At 42.0% G+C, this 23,997-nt stretch overlaps 3 protein-coding genes across 3 annotated transcripts; all 3 read left to right on the forward strand.

Moving 5' to 3' along the window:
* The first annotated feature begins 14,396 nt into the window (after positions 1-14,396).
* Positions 14,397-16,350, forward strand: LOC132932804 (uncharacterized). The gene is made up of 3 exons (XM_060999164.1): positions 14,397-14,810; positions 14,860-15,473; positions 16,092-16,350. Exons 1-3 carry the CDS (start codon positions 14,397-14,399, stop codon positions 16,348-16,350), a joined length of 1,287 nt encoding a protein of 428 aa, XP_060855147.1.
* A 1,824-nt stretch (positions 16,351-18,174) lies between these two features.
* Positions 18,175-22,146, forward strand: LOC132932805 (uncharacterized). The gene is made up of 3 exons (XM_060999166.1): positions 18,175-19,319; positions 21,056-22,042; positions 22,086-22,146. The coding sequence occupies exons 1-3, from the start codon at positions 18,175-18,177 to the stop codon at positions 22,144-22,146; spliced, it is 2,193 nt and encodes a 730-aa protein (XP_060855149.1).
* A 128-nt stretch (positions 22,147-22,274) lies between these two features.
* LOC132932806 (ATP-dependent DNA helicase PIF1-like) lies at positions 22,275-23,309 on the forward strand. The gene has a single exon (XM_060999167.1). The coding sequence runs from the start codon at positions 22,275-22,277 to the stop codon at positions 23,307-23,309; it is 1,035 nt and encodes a 344-aa protein (XP_060855150.1).
* The last annotated feature ends 688 nt before the right edge of the window (positions 23,310-23,997 follow it).

Below are 23,997 nucleotides of genomic sequence, written 5' to 3' on the forward strand. Positions count from 1 at the left end.
TAGGTGAGTCAAATTTGGTAATCATAAATTTACTGCAACAGATTCTAAATAATACAATAACAAAATAGAACTTATGGAATATATGGGACGGTTCTTTTATACTTGAATTAGACAATAGTAATATAATTTACCTACATGTATACTATGAAGGTAGTACTAAATATATTAAAATTTTTATGGCAGTTGATTCTTTGAGGTAATATGATTTGCTAATTATAAATTTTATGCATGATGCATAGCTGCTGCATATTATATACTATATAATACAATAATAATTATTATAAACTAATAGATCTACATGTATTTAATTAAATTCTGGCAGTTAAATTGTATAATGATATGGCTATACTATTCGATATTACTTATGTAGGTAGGTTTAGTTATGAGTAGCAAGTGATCAATTAAACTATTTGATAAATTGTTAGCTACATTTATTAAGCATCGTTTGATAGGTTCAATCTTTAGCATAAAATCAAATTAATAAAAAACAAATATACACAGCTATTGCTTTTATTATCTACGTTTATAAAGCAACACTCCCATATCGTTTGACATGGGCTCGAATATTAAATATTAAAAATATAATATACTATGTAGTGGGTACTACAGTTTTTAGGTGAGTCAAATTTGGTGTAAAATACTAACGATGCTACAGATTTTAAATAATACAATATAAATAAACATAGGAAGTAAAAATGTATGTATTTAATTAAGGTCTGGAAATTAAATTGTATGATTATATGACTATATACTATTTGAAACAACTTAAATAGGTAGGTTTAATTATGAATATTATATGAAAAACTATTTAATACATAATAAATAAATTACTTGAATAGACAATAGTAACATAACTAACGTATAGTATGTTGTGCTCAATATATTACAGTTCAAGTGAGTTAATTGGTTGAGGTAATGTATTATGATATGACTATACTATATGGATAGGTTTTGAGCCCATGTCAAACGATTATGTGGTTAAATATTAAATATATAATAAAATATTTCAGTTTTTAGGTGAGTCAAATTATGTATATTAATAGACAAAAAATAACATATTATGTATTTAATTAAATTCTGGCAGTTAAATTGTATTATGATATGACTATACCATTAAACTATTTAATAATTAATATTTAATTAATACTATTTTATTATCTACACATTTATTGAGCGACCCCCCTATATTATTTAACAAGGGCTGCATTATATGGTTCTTTACTTGAATAGACAATAGTACAATATAACTATATAGTACCCACTTAATTCATTACAGTTTTTAGGTGACTTGATTGGTTGAGGAAATTAAAAATTATAATGCTGCAGATACCATATAATACAATATTAATAAACAAATAGATTTTCATATATTTCGGTAAAATCTGGTAGTTAAATTGTATAATGATATGCCTATACTGTTTGATATTGCTTATGTATAGATACGTTTAGTAAATATTGTTTTTAAATAAGTAATTGATTAACAACAATAATTAATTTAGCGGCGTCAAGTCGTTATTACTATATACAGGCTTTAATATATGCGTCGGAGGGATATATTTTTTTGCGCATTACGGTTTAAGAGTCATAGATTTGACTTCAGTTTTCAACTCGATAGGTAGGTAGGTAGGTTTAGGCGTATGTGCGGATGACCCGGGGTCGTGGTTTCGATGCCGGTCGCCGGGATTGAAGATAATTTGCGGCGGCCGTGTTAATTCGGAATTTTTTTCTCGCGTTTTTTTTTTCGTTATTTACCTTTCGCTATCACTTCCGCCTATTATCACTTTTGACGAATTTTTTCAAAATTTCTTCAAAATTCGTGGTTTAACGCCTTCGTGCACCTCGGATGGCCCCGTTCGGACCTTATTCGCGTTCCCCGTTAAATTTTGAGCAAGACGACGTGCGATAGAAGTTCCGCCGTCGCCCGCGTTCTTCGATAATTTTTTCGAAAAGTCGAGTTTTAACCGTTTTGGAAACGTCTCACCTCCCCGTCGACGCGATATTCGCGTTCCCAGCTAAATTTACAGGCCGCAGGACACCCTAAAAAGACGATGGCTATATGATTTGCATAGAATCCCGAAATGTTTTGAATTTTTTTTTCCGTTTTCGGCGACAGTAATGAACGCTGTCCGCGATTCGACGCAGTCGGATTGCATACCTGACGACGTGACCCGGCCGTCGCACATTGTCCGCTATCCGACGAAGTCGGATTGCCTACCCTTATTACTACGGCGAACGTCATTCGAGGTGACTGACCTGCTAGACACCCATAAAAAGACGGAGACTATATGATTTTCATGGACCCCCGAAATGGTTTAAAATTTTTTTCACGGTAAAGAACGCTGTCCGCTATCCGACGCAGTCGGATTGCATACCTGACGACGTGACCCGACCGTCGCATATTATCTGCTATCCGACGAAGTCAGATTGCCTACTCGGACCCCTGAGGTGACTGACCTGCTAGACACCCTACCCTTATTATTACGGCAAACGTCATTCGAGGTGACTGACCACCTAGACACTCAAAAAATGATGTTGGCTATATGATTTGCATAGAAGCCCGAAATGTTTTGAATTTTTTTTCACGAAATTTATTACTTAATTTCGTGTTTTCGGTGACAGTAATGAACGCTGTCCGCGATTCGACGCAGTCGGATTGCATACCTGACGACGTGACCCGGCCGTCGCACATTGTCTGCTATCCGACGAAGTAGGATTGCCTACTCGGACCACTGAGGTGACTGACCTGCTAGACACCCTTATAAGACGGTGGCTATATGATTTGCATAGAAGCCCGAAATGTTGTGAATTTTTTTTCACGTACATTATTACTTAATTTTCCGTTTTCGGAGACAGTAATGAACGCTGTCCGCGATTCGACGCAGTCGGATTGCATACCTGACGACGTAACCCAGTCGTCGCACATTGTCGGATAGTCTACCCTTATTACTACAGCGAACGTCATTCGAGGTGACTGACCTGCTAGACACCCTTGAAAAAACGTAAGCTATATGATTTTCATGGACCCCCGAAATGTTTTAAAATTTTTTTCACAGTAAAGAACGCTGTCCGCCATCCGACGCAGTCGGAGTGCATACCTGAAGACGTGACCCGGCCGTCGCATATTGTCTGCTATCCGACGAAGTCAGATTGCCTACTCGGACCACTGAGTTGACTCAGCAGGTCGCTAGACACCCTACCCTTATTATTACGGTGAACGTCATTCGAGGTGACTGACCACCTAGACACTCAAAAAATGATGTTGGCTATATGATTTGCATAGAGGCCCGAAATGTTTTGAATTTTTTTTCCCGAAATTTATTACTTAATTTCGTGATTTCGGCGACAGTAATGAACGCTGTCCGCGATTCGACGCAGTCGGATTGCATACCTGACGACGTGACATGGCCGTCGCATATTGTCTGCTATCCGACGAAGTCGGATTGCCTACTCGGACCACTAAGGTGACTGACCTGCTAGACACCCTAAAAAGACGATGGCTATATGATTTTCATAGAATCCCGAAATGTTTTGAATTTTTTTTCCGTTTTCGGTGGCAGTAATGAACGTTGTCCGCGATTCGACGCAGTCGGATTGCATACCTGACGACGTAACCCAGCCGTCACACATTGTCGGATGCCTACCCTTATAACTATAGTGAACGTCATTCGAGGTGACTGACCTGCTAGACACCCATAAAAAGACGGAGGCTATATGATTTTCATGGACCCCCGAAATGTTTTACAATTTTTTTCACGTTTTCACGTTTTGAACGTTGCATACCTGTTGCCGAGACATATAAGTCCAACGTCGAGGTAGGTGACTGACTCGCTAGACCCCAAATAAATCGAGGTGGCTATATGATTATCCGAAATATTTGAATTCTATTACTTGATTTTGCGTTTTTGAAGGCAGTAAAAAACTTACAGCTCTCCGGTTAACTAATCCACTATCCTTCTCACAAATCCACCATTCTTATCATTAATCCAACATCCTTATCAGCAATCCAAAATCCTTATCACTTATCCACTTTTCTTATCAATATCACTGTTCTTATCATAACACTCATAACCGACATCGGTTGACGACCAGACCACAAGACCACTGCGGCATCCGACATCGACAACACTCATAACCGACACCGGGGGGTCTGGGGGTCTCCCCCAGCGACGCTCGGAGAGCTAGTCTTATAGTATAAAACGAAGACCCGTGTGGCGCCGCCTATGGCGAATTTCCGAACCCTCTTAGAGGATAATGGAGGGAAAACGGGTCTCCCGGCGGCGGCGGAGCCGTCGCTGCGTTATCACTCCTTCTTATCACTTTTCGCGATTTTTTTCAAAATTTTTGCAGATTTTCGAGTTTTACCCCCCCGGGGGTCCCCGGGCGGCCCCGTTCGGACCTTATTCGCGTTCCCCGCTAAATTTACATACCGCGCGCGGCCGTACTTTTTTCCCGGCGGGCCCGCCGCGGTGGCGATTACGTGCAAACCGTCCGCCGCCGTCGCGCGCGTTTTTTGCCTTTGTTTTCAAGAATTCGAGTTTTAGCCCTTTTCGAGGCGTCCGCCTTTCCCGTTTGCCCCTTATTCGCGTTCCCCGTTACGTTTATAGGTCGCGCGCGGCCGTACTCGAATATTTTAGAGCGCCGCGGCGTAGAGAACGATAGCGGAAAGCACGGCGTCGTCGCCGTCTTACCGATTTTTCCGACTTTTTCGACTAAAGTCGCGTCTCACCGCTCTCTCGAAAGTCTCACCTCCCCGTCGACGCGATATTCGCGTTCCCCGCTAAATTTACAGGTTGCGCGCGGCCGTACTTCGTCCGGTACGATTCCCGGGGCCGCGGGACGGCGCCGAGAGTCGAGTGCCGATATCGCCGCCGTCGAGTAGGTATTACTATATACGGGCATAAATACATGCGTCGGAGGGTTATATTTTTTTCGCGAATATCGCGTTTTCGACGTCCGAGGGTGGCGGAGCCGGTCGTCGGCTGCCCGAAGCCGTGGGATCGCCGGCTCAAAAGCCATCTGCGGACGCTGGGAGTGCATTCGTAATTCGCCGGGACGTTGAAACGGCTTAAGAGTCATAGATTCGACACCAGTTATCAACTCAGTAGGTAGGTAGGTAGGTAAGGCGTCGGTGCGGATGACCCGGGGGTCGTGGTTTCGATGCCGGCCGCCGGGATTGAAAATAATTTGCGGCGGCCGTGTTAATTCGGAAATTTTTTTCGCGTTTTTTTTTTTCGGTATTTAACTTTCGCTATCGCTTCCGCCTTATCGTGATATTCGTATTTAACCAACATTTTACGTTTTTTTTTTCAAAATTCGAGTTTTACGCCTATTGAAGACGTCGTTCCCCGTCGAATTTTGAGTACCTTTTTGCCCTCCGCAGCCGAGACGACGCGCTTTACGTCCGCCACCGTTGCGCGCGCGTTTTTTGCCTTTTTTTTAAAATATTCGAGTTTTAGCCCTTTTCGAGGGGTCTGCCCTCCCCGTTTGCCCCTTATTCACGTTCCCCGCTAAATCTATAGGCCGTACTTCCTCCGGGACGAGTCGAGTGCCGATATCGCCGCCGTCGAGTAGGTATTACTATATACAGGCATAAATACGTGCGTCGGAGGGTTATATTTTTTTCGCGAATATCGCGTTTTCGACGTCCGAGGGTGGCGGTGCCGGTCGTCCGCTGCCCGAAGCCGTGGGATCGCCGGCTCAAAAGCCCTCTGCGGACGTCGAATCTGCGTTCGTGATTCGCCGGGACGGCGAAACCGCTTAAGAGTCATAGATTCGACACCAGTTTTCAACTCAGTAGGTAGGTAGGTAGGTGAGGCGTCGGTGCGGATGACCCCGGGGGTCGTGGTTTCGATGCCGGCCGCCGGGAATGTCGTTAATTTGCGGCGGCTGTAATATTTCGGAATTTTTTTTTTCGCGTTTTTTTTTTTGTCATTTTCCTTTCGCCATCACTTTCGCCTTATCACTTTTGACGAATTTTCAAAATTTCTTCAAAATTCGTGTTTTAACGCCTTCGCGCATCTCGGACGGCCCCGTTCGGACCTTATTCGCGTTCCCCGTTAAATTGTGAGGCCGCGCGCGGCCGTACTTTGTCCCGTCCCGTCCCGCCGAGGCCGAGACGACGTGCGATAGGAGTGCCGCCGTCGCCCGCGTTTTTCGATAATTTTTTCGAATAGTCGAGTTTTAACCGTTTTGGAAACGTCTCACCTCCCGTTCGCGACTTATTCGCGTTCCCCGTTACATTTATAGGCCGCGCGCGGCCGTACTTGAATATTTTAGAGCGCCGCGGCGTCTTACCGATTTGTCCGACTTTTTCGACTAAAGTCGCGTCTCGCCGCTCTCTCAAAAGTCTCACCTCCCCGTCGACGCGATATTCGCGTTCCCAGCTAAATTTATAGGCCGCCTGTGGCCGTACTTCCTCCGGGACGGGTCCCGAGGCCGCGGGATGACGCCGAGAGCCGAGTGCGGAGAGCGGCGCCGTCGAGTGGGTATTACTATATACAGGCATAAATACGTGCGTCGGAAGGTTTGATTTTTTTCGCGAATATCGCGTTTTTTACGTCCGGGGGTAGCGGAGCCGGTCGTCCGCTGCCCGAAGCCGAGGGATCGCCGGCTCAAAAGCCCTCTGCGGACGCCGGGAAAGCCTTCGCGATTCGCCGGGACGGCGAAACGGCTTAAGAGTCATAGATTCGACACCAGTTTTCAACTCAGTAGGTAGGTAGGTAGGTTTAGGCGTATGTGCGGATGATCCGGGGGTCGTGGTTTCGATGCCGGCCGCCGGGATTGGAGATAATTTGCGGCGGCCGTGTTAATCCGGAATTTTTTTTTCACGTTTTTTTTTTTCGTTATTTTCCTTTCGCTATCACTTCCGCCTTATCACTTTTGATGAATTTTTTCAAAATTTCTTCAAAATTAGTGTTTTAACGCCTTCGCGCACCTCGGACGGCCCCGTTCGGACTTTATTCGCGTTCCCCGTTAAATTGTGAGGCCGCGCTTGGCCGTACTTTGTCTCGGCCCGTCCCGCCGCGGCCAAGACGACGTGCGATAGGAGTGCCGCCGTCGCCTGCGTTTTTCGATAATTTTTTCGAAAAGTCGAGTTTTAACTGTTTTGGAAACGTCTCACCTCCCGTTCGCGACTTATTCGCGTTCCCCGTTACATTTATAGGCCGCGCGCGGCCGTACTTGAATATCTTAGAGCGCCGCGGCGTAGAGAACGATAGCGAAAAGCGCGGCGTCGTCGCCGTCTTACCGAGTTTTCCGAGTTTTTCGACTAAAGTCGCGTCTCACCGCTCTCTCGAAAGTCTCACCTCCCCGCCGACGTGATATTCGCGTTCCCCGCTGAATTTCTAGGCCGCGGGCGGCCGGACTTCGTCCGGGACGAGTCCCGGGGCCGCGGGACGACGCCGAGAGTGGAGTGCCGATATCGCCGCCGTCGAGTAGGTGTTACTATATACAGGCATAAATACGTGCGTCGGAGGGTCCGATTTTTTCGCGTTTTCGACGTCCGAGGGTGGCGGAGCCGGTCGTCCGCTGCCCGATACGGTGGGATCGCTGGCTCAAAAGCCCTCCGCGGACGCCGGGACCGCGTTCGCGATTCGCCGGGACGGCGAAACGGCTTAAGAGTCATAGATTCGACGCCAGTTTTCAACTCTGTAGGTAGGTAGGTAGGTAAGGCGTCGGTGCGGATGACCCGGGGAGTTATGAACAGTTATGAACGTTGTCCGCGTTGCATAATTTTTTTTCACGTAATTTATTACTTAATTTTGCATTTTTGGCGACAGTTATGAACGCTGTCCGCTCTTCGACGCAGTCGGATTGCATACCTGATGACGTGACCCGGCCGACGCATATTGTCTGCTATCTGACGAAGTCGGATTGCCTACCCACACCACTGAGGTGACTGACCTGCTAGACACCCTTAAAAGACGATTGCTATATGATTTGCATAGAAGCCCGAAATGTTTTGAATTTTTTTCACGAAACTTATTACCTAATTTCGCGTTTTCGGCGACAGTAATGGACGCTGTCCGCGATTCGACGCAGTCGGATTGCATACCTGACGACGTGACCCAGCCGTCGCATATTGTCTGCTATCCGTCGAATTCGGATTGCCTACTCGGACCCCTGAGGTGACTGACCTGCTAGACACCCTACCCTTATCATTACGGTGAACGTCATTTGAGGTGACTCACCACCTAGACACTCAAAGATATACGACGGCTATATGACTTGCATGGACGCCCGAAATGTTTTACAATTTTTTTCACGAAACTTATTACCTAATTTCGCGTTTTCGGCGACAGTAATGAACGCTGTCCGCGATTCGACGCAGTCGGATTGCATACCTGACGACGTGACCCGGCCGTCGCATATTGTCTGCTATCCGACGAAGTCGGATTGCCTACTCGGACCCCTGAGGTGACTGACCTGCTAGACACCCTACCCTTATTATTACGGTGAACGTCATTTGAGGTGACTGACCACCTAGACACTCAAAAATATACGACGGCTATATGACTTGCATGGACGCCCGAAATGTTTTACAATTTTTTTCATGAAACTTATTACCTAATTTTGCGTTTTCGGCGACAGTAATGAACGCTGTCCGCGATTCGACGCAGTCGGATTGCATACCTGACGACCGGCCGACGCATATTGTCTGCTATCCGACGAAGTCGGATTGCCTACTCGGACCACTGAGGTGACTGACCTGCTAGACACCCTTAAAAGACGATTGCTATATGATTTGCATAGAAGCCCGAAATGTTTTGAATTTTTTTTCAAGTAATTAATTTTTCCGTTCTCGGTGACAGTAATGAACGCTGTCCGCGATTCGACGCAGTCGGATTGCATACCTGACGAAGTTACCCAGTTGTCGCACATTGTCCACCATTCACAATCCACTATTCTTATCATTAACCCAGAATCCTTATCAGAAATCCAAAATCCTTATCACTAATCCACCATCCTTATCATAAATCCACTTTTCTTATCAAAATCTAAAATCCTTATCACTTAATTTTTTCACAGATCCCTATCACTAAACCTCTGTATCACCCATACACCGCGTCGGCTTCGGTTGACGACCATACCACAAGACCACTGCGGCATCCGACATCGACAACACTCCTCACCAACCACGGGGGGTCTGGGGGTCTCCCCCAGCGACGCTCGGAGAGCTAGTCTTATAGTATAAAACAGAAACCCGAGGGCGCGGCCTGTGGCGAATTTCCGAACTGACTTAGTGAATTTTGGTGGGAAAACGGGTTCCCGGCGTTATCACTCCTTCTTATCACTTTTCGCGATTTTTTTCAACATTTTTGCAGATTTTCGAGTTTTACCCCCCCGGGACTTCCCGGGCGGCCCCGTTCGGACCTTATTCGCGTTCCCCGCTAAATTTACATACCGCGCGCGGCCGTACTTTTTTCCCGGCGGGCCCGCCGCGGTGGCGATTACGTGCAAACCGTCCGCCGCCGTCGCGCGCGTTTTTTTCCTTTGTTTTCAAGAATTCGAGTTTTAGCCCTTTTCGAGGCGTCAGCCTTTCCCGTTTGCCCCTTATTCGCGTTCCCCGCTAAATCTGTAGGCCGCGCGCGGCCGTACTTTCACCGGTACGATTCCCGGGGCCGCGGGACGGCGCCGAGAGTCGAGTGCCGATATCGCCGCCGTCGAGTAGGTATTACTATATACAGGCATAAATACGTGCGTCAGAGGGTCCGATATTTTTCGCGAATATCGCGTTTTCGACGTCCGAGGGTGGCGGAGCCGGTCGTCCGCTGCCCGAAGCCGCGGGATCGCCGGCTCGATAGCCCTCTGCGGACGTCGAATCCGCGTTCGTAATTCGCCGGGACGGCGAAACGGCTTAAGAGTCATAGATTCGACACCGGTTATCAACTCGGTAGGTAGGTAGGTAGGTAAGGCGTCGGTGCGGATGACCCGGGGGTCGTGGTTTCGATGCCGGACGCCGGGATTGAAAATAATTTGCGGCGGCCGTGTTAATTCGGAATTCTTTTTTTCGCGTTTTTTTTTTTCGGTATTTAACTTTCGCCATCGCTTCCGCCTTATCGTGATATTCGTATTTAACCAACATTTTACGTTTTTTTTTCAAAATTCGAGTTTTACGCCTATCGAAGACGTCGGACCTCCCCGTTGATGACTTATTCGCGTTCCCCGTCAGATTTTGAGTACTTTTTTGCCCTCCGCGGCCGAGACGACGCGCTTTACGTCCGCCGCCGTTGCGCGCGTTTTTTGCCTTTTTTTCAAATATTCGAGTTTTAGCCCTTTTCGAGGGGTCTGCCCTCCCCGTTTGCCCCTTATTCGCGTTCCCCGCTAAATTTATAGGCCGCGCGCCACCGTACTTTCTCCTGTACGAGTCCCGGGGCACCAGTTTCCAACTCAGTAGGTAGGTAGGTAGGTGAGGCGTTAGTGCGGATGACCCGGTGTCGTGGTTTCGATGCCGGCCGCCGGGATTGAAGTTAATTTGTGGCGCTCGTGTAATAACGGACCTCTTTTTTCGCCTTTTATAATTCTGACTCCCCGTTTGACCGATTGACGTCGCGGTGAGCGCATGAAAATAAATGAATTAGGCTTGAATATATGCGACGAAGAGCATTTTTTTCACGCGATTTTTCAAATATATGTATATAGATATACATATCATGCTTAATGTTTATGTAGGTCGTATAGGTTCTTATTATCCTACACGTGTATCTGATAAAAGACACCAATATACTAAACACGTATATCGTATGGTAACTTATAATAATATTATATCATGTACCTACATAATAAATATATAAACATAACGGTCACGATGTTTTCGTTGGGTCGGTACCGAATGTCTTGACACATAATAATTATTATAATAACTATTACTTCAAGTGTAGGTATACCAATTTGCGTTCAATTGTACACTAATGACGTAGGTAAATATAAGTACGTTAGGTTATGTGGTTGTTTTTTCTTATTTTTATTGTGTGCGTACATACCCACAATACAATAATAGGTATAAGTGTTTATGCGTGCGTGAGAAATATTAAAAGTGGACCATCAATATTATACAGTGCACAATACTACGCGCGATAATACAGTACGACCGTTATTATACGCAACATTATACGCTTTGCGTGGGGTGGAGTGGAGCCGTGGGGGGACAACTTTGGCGACGCGAAACGCGCCCGTGTCAACCTGCCTCATCTCGTGACCGGCGCTCTTGCAACGTACATCAAATCTCACCGAAAAGCCTAATACGTTGTATTATTTAATATTCAGTGCTTTTCTTTGAGTTTTGTTGTTCTGCATTGGGCGCTTTTCACAAACCGGTGAGTAAACTTTTATATCTACTACTACTATATTATACTATTTAGATAGATAAACTACAGGTGTATTCGTGGCGGCGGCGCGTATCGCCAACGAACATATTTTCACCGCCTACAGACATCGTTCTCCGCTGCTCACGGCGCATTTCGAGTTTTTTTCGTACACTTTGAATACCTACAACGTTAATTAAACCGCATTCGTATTAGCTGAATACGTATTAGACGTGTAAGTCCGTTGGCCGTTTCGGCGCGTTGCCATTGCGGACACGTGTTTTACGGTTAATTCATAATATTGTGCTACTGCGAGCTGGGTATGTAATTTTTCGTATTTTTCTATTTTTTATGTACATCATGTAAGCCGGTGTGTACCTATTAATTCTAAAAATAACACACGATACTTATACATCACCGCTGATAACAAACTGTATCAGTCGTTTTTTTTTTACCACGAGGTTTTCATAATATTCAGTATTTACTTTTCACTTATTATTATTCCTATTATTATAATATGTTCGTTCGTGATGATGTTTTTAGGCTATTCAAAATGGTCAAACGCTGTGCTTTATGCGGAGTTGTGGACAACATCGATGACGTTTCCGTACACAGGTATTTCACACAACACGTTGATACATATCGATATATATATTATAATAAATAATGTGTCGCCTCTTAGATTTCCAACTGCCGTACATCGTCGTATTGAGTGGGTGGCATTTGTGGTGGACCATGGTTTTCCCGTGAACCAAACATCTCAGCTGTGTTCGAGGCATTTCGTCCCCGGTGTCGACTACGCTGTGGGAAACGCGCGGCGCCGCCGTCTGTGGCCCATGGCAGTGCCTTCTTTGGTGAGTGTGTTCAATAAATATCATTTCATTGCAGTACACCATGACGGTATGCCCGTCTGACTGGACTTCTAATACTGTTGTATACTCTCGTGAGTTTGATGTACCTACTGTGTATTTCAAACCTAACTTAATTTCATAACTTAACTCAATGGCATTCAAGCTTTTTGTTGTAACATAATACACATGACCTCACAAAAGTATACTTCTAGACCTTATAAATACGGTTTAATACACAATATCAAGTGAATGACATATTATAACAAAATTCATGATATTACACTCATTTGGATCACATATCTTCATTATTTCAAGTTTGATCAATTTTCACAACATTTACAATTTCTGCAGTGCTAATTTCATTTCATTTGTTTACGTTTATTCCATAGTATGTAATTTTTAAAGTTAAGCCAATGACAATGAGTAGTACCCAACCTGCGGTTAAAATTCCTTACATGCTTAATTATTCACTGTGCTCTTAGATGCATATCATTGTTTCTGTACTCTACTATACTACCATACTATACTGGCTCGGTACAACATTCTTGAAAACTAAATGTCTATTTTATCATAAAACTTTCATTCAACTTATTATATTATGATTAAATTGTAGAATAACTTGAACGACATTCAATTGTGTTACTGCTGTTTCAGATTTCAAACACTTTGCTTATCAAACACTGGGTAAAGCTTATTTTACCTAGATTAACTCATAACTATACTAATATATCAACTTTTACTATAGAACACTTAAGGTTTTCTCACATAAATTTACATTTTCTTAATGTTACTACTACACAAAGTAGGTATTACTAGAGACTCCTAACTAACCTCTCCTTTTTTTGTGAACTGTGTACTGGATAAGTGTTTTATAATTTCACATATTGCCGTACTGTTAGCAATGTTAAGATTATTTTAATACTTTCTTTCCTTTATTTATACAACTAACTTTGTTTGTACTACGGTGTAACATATTTACTACTGATGTGTGTTATATCAATACTTAGTGGTGATAAATATAGGTGTGCTTGATTTTATCACATTGAAGACTCTTTAAAAAATAACACCACATATATGATTTCATATTCAACCTTACATTCAACTTATCATATAATGATTTCATATAAATGCACTTATTGCATACGAGTACCTACACTTACTGTTATAGAGTGCAATACATTTTTTAAATGTAAGTCGTTATTGTTGTTGTTACAGTAATACCTAACCAACACAAGATTGAACACACAATCATTAAAATGTTTTCTTTTTATTGTTGTAAGTTAAACTTCTGTATTAAATAACACATTTTTTTTTCTACTATTACTACTACTACTACTACTGAACTAGGCCATTTGTAAGTTGTGTACTAGATAAGTATTTTATTAGTATTTTATTTTAATACTTAATACAACATTGTACTGATGTTAGGATGGACAGAGCTTAGATTTAGGCGTAGTCACACACATTATTTTGTACAACTCTTTGAAAAATGATCTGGACTACAACATGTATACTTTTATACTTTTATACAGTGCAATACAGTTTTACAACGTTTCAAAGTTATTGTTGTTAGAAAGATTATTAGTATGTGTGAAACAACTTAAATATTCTTCTGTGGATTTCTTTGTTCTATGATTGGTACTTGTAAATACAACAGATATCTTAACCTAGAGCATTGTACTGATGTTATTTAGGTAGACCTTTTTCTCTTGAAAATCTCTTAACAACATTTATCTTATACTATCTATATTGTTGTATTGATGTTTTACACACCTTCAATGGCATTTAGTAGTATTATACAAGTTCTACGGTTACAGTTAGTTATTATATTATTATAGGCATTTGAAAAGTTTTCTTACACAGTTAATATACATTCTACTACCAATAAACAAAATACTTTTCTCGCACACTTCTTAATATTACCCCCACCACATCACTATTTACTACTGACCCAGGTTTACTCTCCTTCATTTGTAAGTTGGGCACTAGATAGGTATTTTATCATTTCACATGTGATACTCTTAGACTTAGACTCACTCTAACTACAACATGTATGCTTTTATTTGTGTGACATAAACCTTATTTCATATAAATATTCACTTATTGCATATTATAGGTACCTACGCTTACTGTCATAGATAGCAATAATTATTGTTGTTATTATTATAATTATATAGAATTATCAATACAATTGTACCTACTCTAAACTCAACCTAACTTTTAGGTGCTTGGGGATGTCGAGATGGAAGAAAGGGAGGACGTGGAGGTCGTCGGCGTCCCAGTGGAGGGTGTGGAGTACGTGGAAGTCGTTGGCGTCCCAGTGGATATAGGGGATGATGTGGAAGGAGTGGAGGTGGTGGAGGACATGGAATTTGTCGAGGTCCTGATGGAAGGTGTGGAGGAAGTGGAGGACGAGGTAGTCCAGATGGAAGTGGTGGAGGACGAGGTGGTCCAGATGGAAGTGGTGGAGGACGTGGAATTTGTTGAGGTTCAGATGGACGGAGGGGATGACGTGGAAGTGGTAGAAGTCCAGATGGACGGAGGGGATGACGTGGAAGTGGTAGAAGTGCAGATGGACGAAGTGCAAGCGGAACTGGAGTTTGTGGACATGCTCGACGAGTTGCAGCCAGACGTCGACGAAGAGGTCAGTAAATATGTCTTACTTATAAAAAAAACCATAGATAAATTTATCATTTAAATTGCAGTTCCGACCACTTGCCGTGGGTGAACAACCCCGAGGGCGTGCGCCAATAATTGACAGGCCGGCAGGCGTGACACACCCGCTTCCAGAGCAGCACAACGCGGGCGCGTTAAACAGAATCTGCACACAGTGTAACGCCCGCCACTTCGAAGGCGAGGTTGTGGGCCAGGGTGCCAATATGCACTTCTCCACTTGCTGTAACAACGGTCAAGTGACCGCTGCAGGACAACACGCGTTGTTGCCCGCCCCTTTTTTACTAATGAGTTTGTTGATTGGAGATTCACAGGATGGTCGTAGATTCCGAGACGACATTCGCCGGTACAACAACGCCCTGGCATTCGCTGCGTTTAGCTGTGGCACAGACGACAGGCGTTTGCGAGGGCGTGGACCGCGAACAATGTGTATCCAAGGCCAAACTTATCAGAGGATAAATAATGACGTGGCCGTTGACCGAGTAGATGCCAACTACTGTCAGTTGTATTTCCTCGAGTCCGCAGAGGCCAACGCCCGCCGCGTTGGGATGGCTCTGCAGAGAAATCATCGTGAACTGTCCGTAGTTGTGATGGGACTATTGGACGGTTTTCTGCGAGACGTAAATCCGTACGCAATGGCTTTTAAGTAAGATATAAATTTATTGTATTTATTAACATTAGGAATATAAATTGCCCCTTAGAGTAAATTTCTTTTACAGATACCTTTCTCAAAGTAGACAGAAAAAACAAAAAAACTGTAACCAATAAACTAACTATGTTAACTGTCAAACTAGATATTACGTTGATATTAGACACTCACAGCTACCAATATACTGCAGTTATTACTTAATGTTGATTCAAAATAGTATACAAAGCAAAAAATTTTACTTTATTACTTAAATTATATTAAATATTATATGTATTTTATGTGTTTATTATAATTTTACTCTGCTACCAACAGAGTTATATGTACTTATGAATGATATAGGTAACATTAAATATAACTTAGGGCTGGGACGTTTTTATTATTATATCATAATTATACCAAAATATATTACTAATTTAATGCTTGGATTTATATGAAGTATAGGTTTTATTGTTATTACCCAACCTATGTGGTCTCCTAAGCTTACTACACTTCACACACATTTATAATATATATATTTATTATTATGTATTATGTTAATTATACAATTATAGAGTTAAATGCAGTTAAATGGAGTCTGTCTAAGTATAAAAATATACATGTCTATATTTGTTCCAGGAACATGCGTGAGGTGTGGCTGGCAGAAAGAGACCTAGCCGACGCCGATCCCGCAGGTGTGCGACCTAGGCCAGTGACGATGCATTTTGTCCGAGATGCGGCCCGGGACGACGGGCGAAACAACCTGCCTACCGCAAACGAAGTTGCGGCCGTGTTCGTAGGTGAAGGGGGTCGTCCGCCAAGAGACATTAATCTGGTCATCTACGATACGAATCCAATCAACCCGCAACACAGGATGCAAACCATACCAGCGGGTTAGTTAATAATTATTTACTAAAAACACAATTTTTTACACAGCTGTCTCAAATTGTTCACTTATATTCACTATATTTATTGCACATTAATATCAACACCATCAAATAGAACCATAGTTTTTGTTGTACAGTAAAGCTGACACTGCGATTTTAAATTTACATTAAGTATACACTACATTTTGGACATTATTTTGAAATATAATTACTTAATAACTAATTCGTTAGGTCAAAACCGACCTTAACCCGTTCACTTGTGCAGTAATACTTTACTAAATTACATCATTATACATTAAATACAGCGGGGATCAACATATAGTACTTATCATGTGTATCATCAATAAAATAATATAAGGATACTGAACAAGCTATTTAGCTAGAGAGATTACACAGCATATACAATTTACTATTTATTTATTTATTCAAACAGTTTTAAATCAAACATTATAACAATTTTTAACAAATGGACAGAAAAGTGCACAGATTATATTAAATATATAAAAATAGCGAATAATTAATTAAGATTAATAATAACAGTAATTAACATAAATAAGGTTTTTGATATTGATAAATAATTCGCATGTGATAATTATTAATATAATTATAAAAAGACTCGATACAATTATAACAAAAATGAGAAACTTATAAACTATGTAATTGAGATAACAAATTAGTTACCTTAGATACCTCTTAAAATTAATTTCTAGATTATTGAAATAAGTTGGTCCTAAATAGTCTAGAAATATCTGACCAATACTGTTTTTTGAATAATTGATATTTAGGTTGTATCTTATAGATTCACGTTTATTTATGTATATCAAATTATATTGGTGGTTTTAGTGTGTTTTCAGAGGTACCACCCCATATAGTTATCCCATATTGTAAAATAGATTGATATAGTGTCAAGTAATAATAGTTTGTAAGCGCATATTAATATGTTCCATCTCAAATTGCAGTCTTAATATTAAACCTAATTATCTGACTTTTATCTTTTAACTTTAAAATAATATGCACTGTCAGTTTTATGACTATCATTTTATATTATTAGTTTGTGCTTAAAAAACTGAGTACAATTATAAATAGAAAACGCAACAAAAACAGTTTTTTTCAGAATTAATAGTACATTTTACTTAGTTTTTACTTTTTTAAATTAAAGTTCTGAATGAATCTATTAAATTCTATTACTTTTTAAATTATTTTAATAAGCTTTATTTATATTTTGACAAATCCTGCAGCGTTCTCCTATTTTTTTTTTGAAAGACTGAAGGATAATTATATTATTGTTCGCATCTCCGATAATAAGTGTCGTTCAAAGATTTATCAGTGATTAGAATGTTAAATAGACAGGCCAGGAATTCTATTCAGGACATAATTTAATCATAATAGATCAGGTATTGCTATTCGAGCTAGGGGACCTATGTATACATAAAATATTAGATAAAGTTAAATTAACAATATTAAATTCAAACCATATTCATTATAAATTATATTCATCTTGTAGTGATAGTATGACAATAAGTCGTGTTATGATTTGTATGTAGTGTACTATATAATTTATCAATAATCAAACATAATATAGTCACATTAATTCGGTGCTTAATTTCATGATTTGTTTGGACTTCATAACAGACATCACTTACAAATATACACTATAAATCCTTGGAATACAAAGAGATCAGAGTTAATATTTTAATAACCTTTCTTTTGCGGTTATGTACTTGCTATACTCCATCCTCTAACCCCCAGCTACTACAAATCGTTGATTTAGCAATTCACTTTAAATAATATATACCATTCGTTACATTTCACAAGGGTCGTGTCACTCGGATCCGATGTTGTATCCGCTGTTTTTCCCGTACGGCGAGGCCGGTTGGCATAACGGGATGTTGCAAGCGGGCAACCGACGAAACAATGTCCGCAATCGCAACAGTATCAGAGAGTTTGCGTGCTACCGTTTGGCTGTTAGATATCAGGGAAATAACGACCAAAGACATGAACTGTTTAGTTTGTTACATCAGGGTCGGTTCTTGTTGCAGATGTATGTGTGCGACCAGTATGTTCGAATGGAGTCGAATAATCTGAACTACATACGTTTGCACCAGAGGGATCTCCTCGCCGAAGCGTATCAAGGGCTCATGGACCATGTGAACCAACAGCTCCACATCGATCCCATGGCGGTCGGGCGTAGGATCATATTGCCGTCGACGTTCACGGGTAGCGACCGATTCAACAAGATGAATTATCAAGACGCCATCACCGTAGTGCGTACCAAAGGGAAACCCGACCTGTTCATAACGTTTACGTGCAACCCCAGGTGGCCAGAGATCACTGAAAACCTGGCTGCCCACAGCACGGCAAGCGACAGGCCGGACCTGGTGGCCAGAGTGTTCAACAGGAAGCTACAGGAGCTAATAGGTGACATAACTGTAAATCGTGTGTTTGGTAATGTCGGCGCTTACGTGTACACTATCGAGTTTCAGAAACGTGGTCTGCCCCATGCGCATATACTGATAATCCTGGCAGAGGACTGTAAGTTCCGTACGGCCGAGGACGTGGACGACGTGGTTTGCGCCTTCTTGCCGGACCCCGCAATCGACAGGCGCTTACACGACTGCGTCAAGTCTCACATGATCCACGGGCCGTGTGGAACAGTCAATCCACAGTGTCCGTGCATGGTGGACAACAAATGCTCCAAAGATTTCCCGAAAGCGTACGCAGAGGAGACTGTGTACGTTGCGGACGGCGGATATCCAAAGTACCGCCGACCGGATGACGGCCGGGTGGTACTTGTGAGAGGTCGTGAGGTTGGTAACGAGTGTGTAGTGCCGTACAACCCTTACCTTCTGGCCAAGTATGACGCGCACATCAACGTCGAGATATGCACGTCCATAAAGAGTGTCATGTATATCTACAAGTATATATACAAGGGACACGACCGTGTGACGTTGGAAGTTCAGGACCAGGATGAGATTGCCAAGTGAGTCTTAACTTAATTTTATAATTTACATATTTCTAAATTTAGGTATAATCATTATAATAGTATATTGTATGTTTATTTAGTGTGTTTACTACTTTATATGTTCAGGAATTTTAAATATTAAATTGGACAATTTTTAAAATTCACATAAAAATCTTAAATTTAGAAATTCTGTTACTTAATTACATTTGTTTTTATTCCATTGTATTACTCTTGTTTTGTTTTTAATTTTAAATATGTACACGTTTTAGTTTGAAATAATAAAATTACTTTGGTTTGACATTGGCTAAAAACTAAAATTTTAATGATTAAAGAACTTTACTTTTTTATGAAAACATTTCTACATTTTAATAAGAATATTCAGTTGAGCAAAACTTTAGGAACTTCTACATTTATAAACTATTATTATTATACAGTAATAAACATCAATTGAATAAATAGTTAACTAATAAATCATTTATTAATTTTTAATAATTCCCATCAATAGTGTAATTTTTATAATTTTAATCCTTTTTTTCATGTGTCTTCATTCAAGCTGTGTATAATAAACATTCTATTGCATACAGTATTAAACATAAATTAAATAAATAGTTAATTAATAAATGATTTAATAGTGTCTTAAGATTTTTATAATATTATATATTAATTAATATGTAGGTTGTACCTTATATTATGTATTATGTACTTCTACAGAGAGTTCTATAGGTGGTCTACATTATTATTGATAGATTTTTATTATAGGTATTACATTGAAAATTATTACCATTCCATCATTATTAGCATATAACAATATTTTATGCATGTGTCATTTTTAGCAGTGTGTCCAGTGTGTATGAATTATTTTACTCACTATTTTTTAGGTTTTTAGGGTAGTTGTAATCGTTTACCGATAACTTTTAGTTTTTTTACTATTGTATACTAGCTATATTATATACTTAACATTTAATGTGTGTTCTTTAGGTATTATTATTATTACATTAAATTTGTTATTTTATGCTTTTTCATTCAATTTGTTTATACACATTACATTGCATACAGAACTGAACATCAATGACATTAAGTACACCAATTAACTAACATACCTAATAGATATAAATTTTGGTTTATAACCTGATCTAAGTTTAACCGTGATCACATAATATACTGTCTCAAATTGTAAACTTCAACACCTCGGCAATGTGAAACATGCTTTTATGGATTGTTATTTTCGTTGGCATAAATTAACATTCCTACAGCTTTGCCATTCTTAAATAATATTATACAGTTATAATGTATTCCACCTGATACAAATTTTAAAATATAATATAATATAATAATAATAATAATAATAATTTAAATTTTGAATATTTTATGTGTACACTGTTATCACCTTGATCACCTAATATACTACTAATATACTAATACCAACTCTGTAAATTATAGATTAAATTGTTTACTTATATAAATTAATTCATAACATTCACTAGACGTCCACTATGATTATATTTAGCTACTCGAGTTGACATTAACAATTTGATTTCACGACATTTATTTATTAAAACATCATAATATATCGTTCAACGGTTGTAGGGATTCTTCGTCACATGCACATTGTAATGCAATGCTTTGTGTCTACAGAACAAAAAATAAATTACATTTACTTGAATTATATAATAATAATAATAATACCAATCACAACACCAGACGGTATCATCTATAGAGCCATTGTTAGTTATCTTTTCAATATTAATTTTCAGTTACGTAAACTCAAGATATGTCAGCCCACCAGAAGGCATCTGGCGGTTGTTTTCGTACAAATTGCACGGCAAAAGTCACACGGTCGTCAGACTTCCTGTCCACCTGGAGGGTCGTCAGAACGTGTACTTTGCGCCGGGCCAAGCAGAAGAACGGCTACAGAACCAAGCTGTGCGTAGTACGAAACTCACGCAGTTCTTCGCGCTCAACACAACAGACGTGAATGCTCGACAATACTTGTACCAAGAAATACCGACGCATTACACCTGGCAGATGCCACGTAATCAAGAAAACGTACTCGTAAGAAATGTCACCCAATGGTTGCCGCGGCGGATTCGGATGGCAAACGTTACGTTGGCTCGGATGTACATAGTAAACCCACTGGACCGGGACCGTTTCCACCTGAGATTGCTACTTCTGAACCGAAGAGGCCCGAAGTCCTTTCAAGACATAAGGACGGTGGACGGGGTCGTTCACGAAACATTCACGGCGGCTGCCGTTGCACTCGGATTATTGGAAGACGACCGAGCGTGGCGGGATTGCTTGACGGAATCGGCGACGTTGGACACACCGCGGCAGCTGCGGTATCTGTTCGTCACTATACTGGTGTTCTGCGAGCCCTCAAACCCGCTGGCGTTGTACGAGGCGAACGAAGCAAACATGATGGAGGACTTCAACCGCCGTCTCCAAGACGTCGACCGCGCGAGGGCCGCGTGTCTGGCGGCCATCGAGGATCTACTTCGTGTACACCGAAAATCGCCGGGCGACTACGGTCTGCCCCTCGCCGACCCCCGTCTACTGGAACCGCTGCAGGACGACGCGCTGTTCCGGGCAATAGACGCGGCGGCACGGTGGGCCCCACAAGTAGACGCCTTGAACGCCGAACAGCGAACGGTGTACGACCGCGTGATGGCGGCCGTCGACGACCAACGGGAGGTGGCGAAAACTTTCTTCGTCGACGGACCCGGGGGTACCGGAAAAACGACGCTGTACGGATGCCTGATATGGGCGCTTCGGCACCGACCTCCGCAGCGGGAGGTGTTGTGCGTGGCGTTCACCGGTATCGCCGCGTCGCTCATGGACGGCGGCATGACCGTACACTCGACGTTCGGACTGCCTTTCGGCACGCTGACCGAAGACTCGACGTCCAGCGTCACCATGCAGTCCGAGCGAGCGCAAAAGATACGCAACGCGGCGCTCATCGTCTGGGACGAAGCCCCAATGTCGCCGGGACTGCAACTGACGGTGGTGGACCGCCTGCTCAGGGACGTCATGGCATCGGAATTACCGTTCGGCGGTAAAACCATGCTGTTCGCCGGCGACTTCAGGCAGATATTGCCCGTGGTCCGGAGAGGGACGAGAGCCGAGATCGTCATGTCGTCGATCAAGGAAAACGGTCTTTGGCGCGTCATGGAGCGCTTCAATCTGGTCCAGAACATGCGCGCGGACCACGACGCGGACTTTGCGACTTGGTTGCTTGAGCTCGGCAACGGCCGACTGCCCGCGGTCGACGGCGTTCCGAACACCGTGCAAATCCCGCGGCAAATGGTATGCGACGTTGATGATTTGATCGATTTCGTGTACCCGCAGCAAATGTCGTTGGCCAACGTCGACGAATTCGCTCGGAGAATCGTTGTGTGTCCCACCAACGAAGACTGTAGAGGTGTCAACAGGGACGTGCTGGAGCGCGTCGACGGTGCTCAGATGAGCTACACCGCCGTCGACACCATGATGGCGGACGATCCCGACGAAGTGGCCAATTTTCCCACGGAGTTCCTCAACAGCTTGGAACCGGACGGCCTGCCGCCGTACCGGCTGACGTTGAAGGTGGGGTGCATCGTGATGTTGCTCAGAAATCTCGATCCGAGGAGACGACTGTGCAACGGTACGAGGTTGGTGGTCACCGAACTGCGGCGTCACAATTTCAAGGCTAGGATTTTGGGCGGTGAAGCACAGGACGACGACATCGTCGTGCCCAAGATACCGCTCACGTCCAGCGGCGAGGACGACCTGCCCATCTTACTGCGGCGCCTTCAATTCCCGGTGAGATTGTCGTTCGCCATGACCATCAACAAGTCGCAGGGTCAGACGTTCGACTGTGTAGGTTTGTTACTGACGTCGCCTGTGTTCACGCACGGGCAACTGTACGTAGCGTTTTCGAGGGTGAGAAACGCACAGTCCGTGAGAGTCGGCATGTACGCCGATGACAGCGGCCGATTCGTCACCAAGAACATAGTGTACAGGGAAGTTCTGTAATGCAACGAGTGGTGACAATGGTAAGTATATTATAATTAGGTGACGCCTGCTGATAGTCTAGGTGACTTTAAACCTAACACGTGTAACATATTTTTCAAACATAATACGTTACACCGCTGTTCTACGTGGTATGTGTTCTACATGCGCCCGGTGGTCAAAGATGATGATGATAGTCTAGGTGACTTTAAACCTAACATGTGTGACATATTTTTCAAACATAATACGTTACACCGCTGTTCTACGTGGTCTGTGTTCTACATGCGCCCGATGTTCAAAGATGATGATGATAGTCTAGGTGACTTTAAACCTAACACGTGTGACATATTTTTCAAACATAATACGTTACACCGCTGTTCTACGTGGTCTGTGTGGAGGTACTTCGTGGACCTTGCCTTCGGGCTAAACGGAGAGAAAGTTTGACAACCTCCTCGTGGTTCTCTCTGGATGCGAATTCACTATAATGTGAATTCGTAACTAATGTCAAACAATGTATGTAATGTCTGTGTTATTTGTATTGTACCACATCCTATTGAATAGTATGATATAGTACAGATAGTACAGACAATTTAATTTAAATGTTGTATTTTATTTCACACATTAAGATTCTAATGTACCTATATTATATGATGTATAAATAACATTAATAAGTTAATTTCACTATGTTCCCAATATTTATTACACCATTTTA

This window comes from Metopolophium dirhodum, chromosome 1, assembly GCF_019925205.1.
Source record: "Metopolophium dirhodum isolate CAU chromosome 1, ASM1992520v1, whole genome shotgun sequence".
Classification (NCBI taxonomy): Eukaryota; Metazoa; Arthropoda; class Insecta; order Hemiptera; family Aphididae; genus Metopolophium; species Metopolophium dirhodum.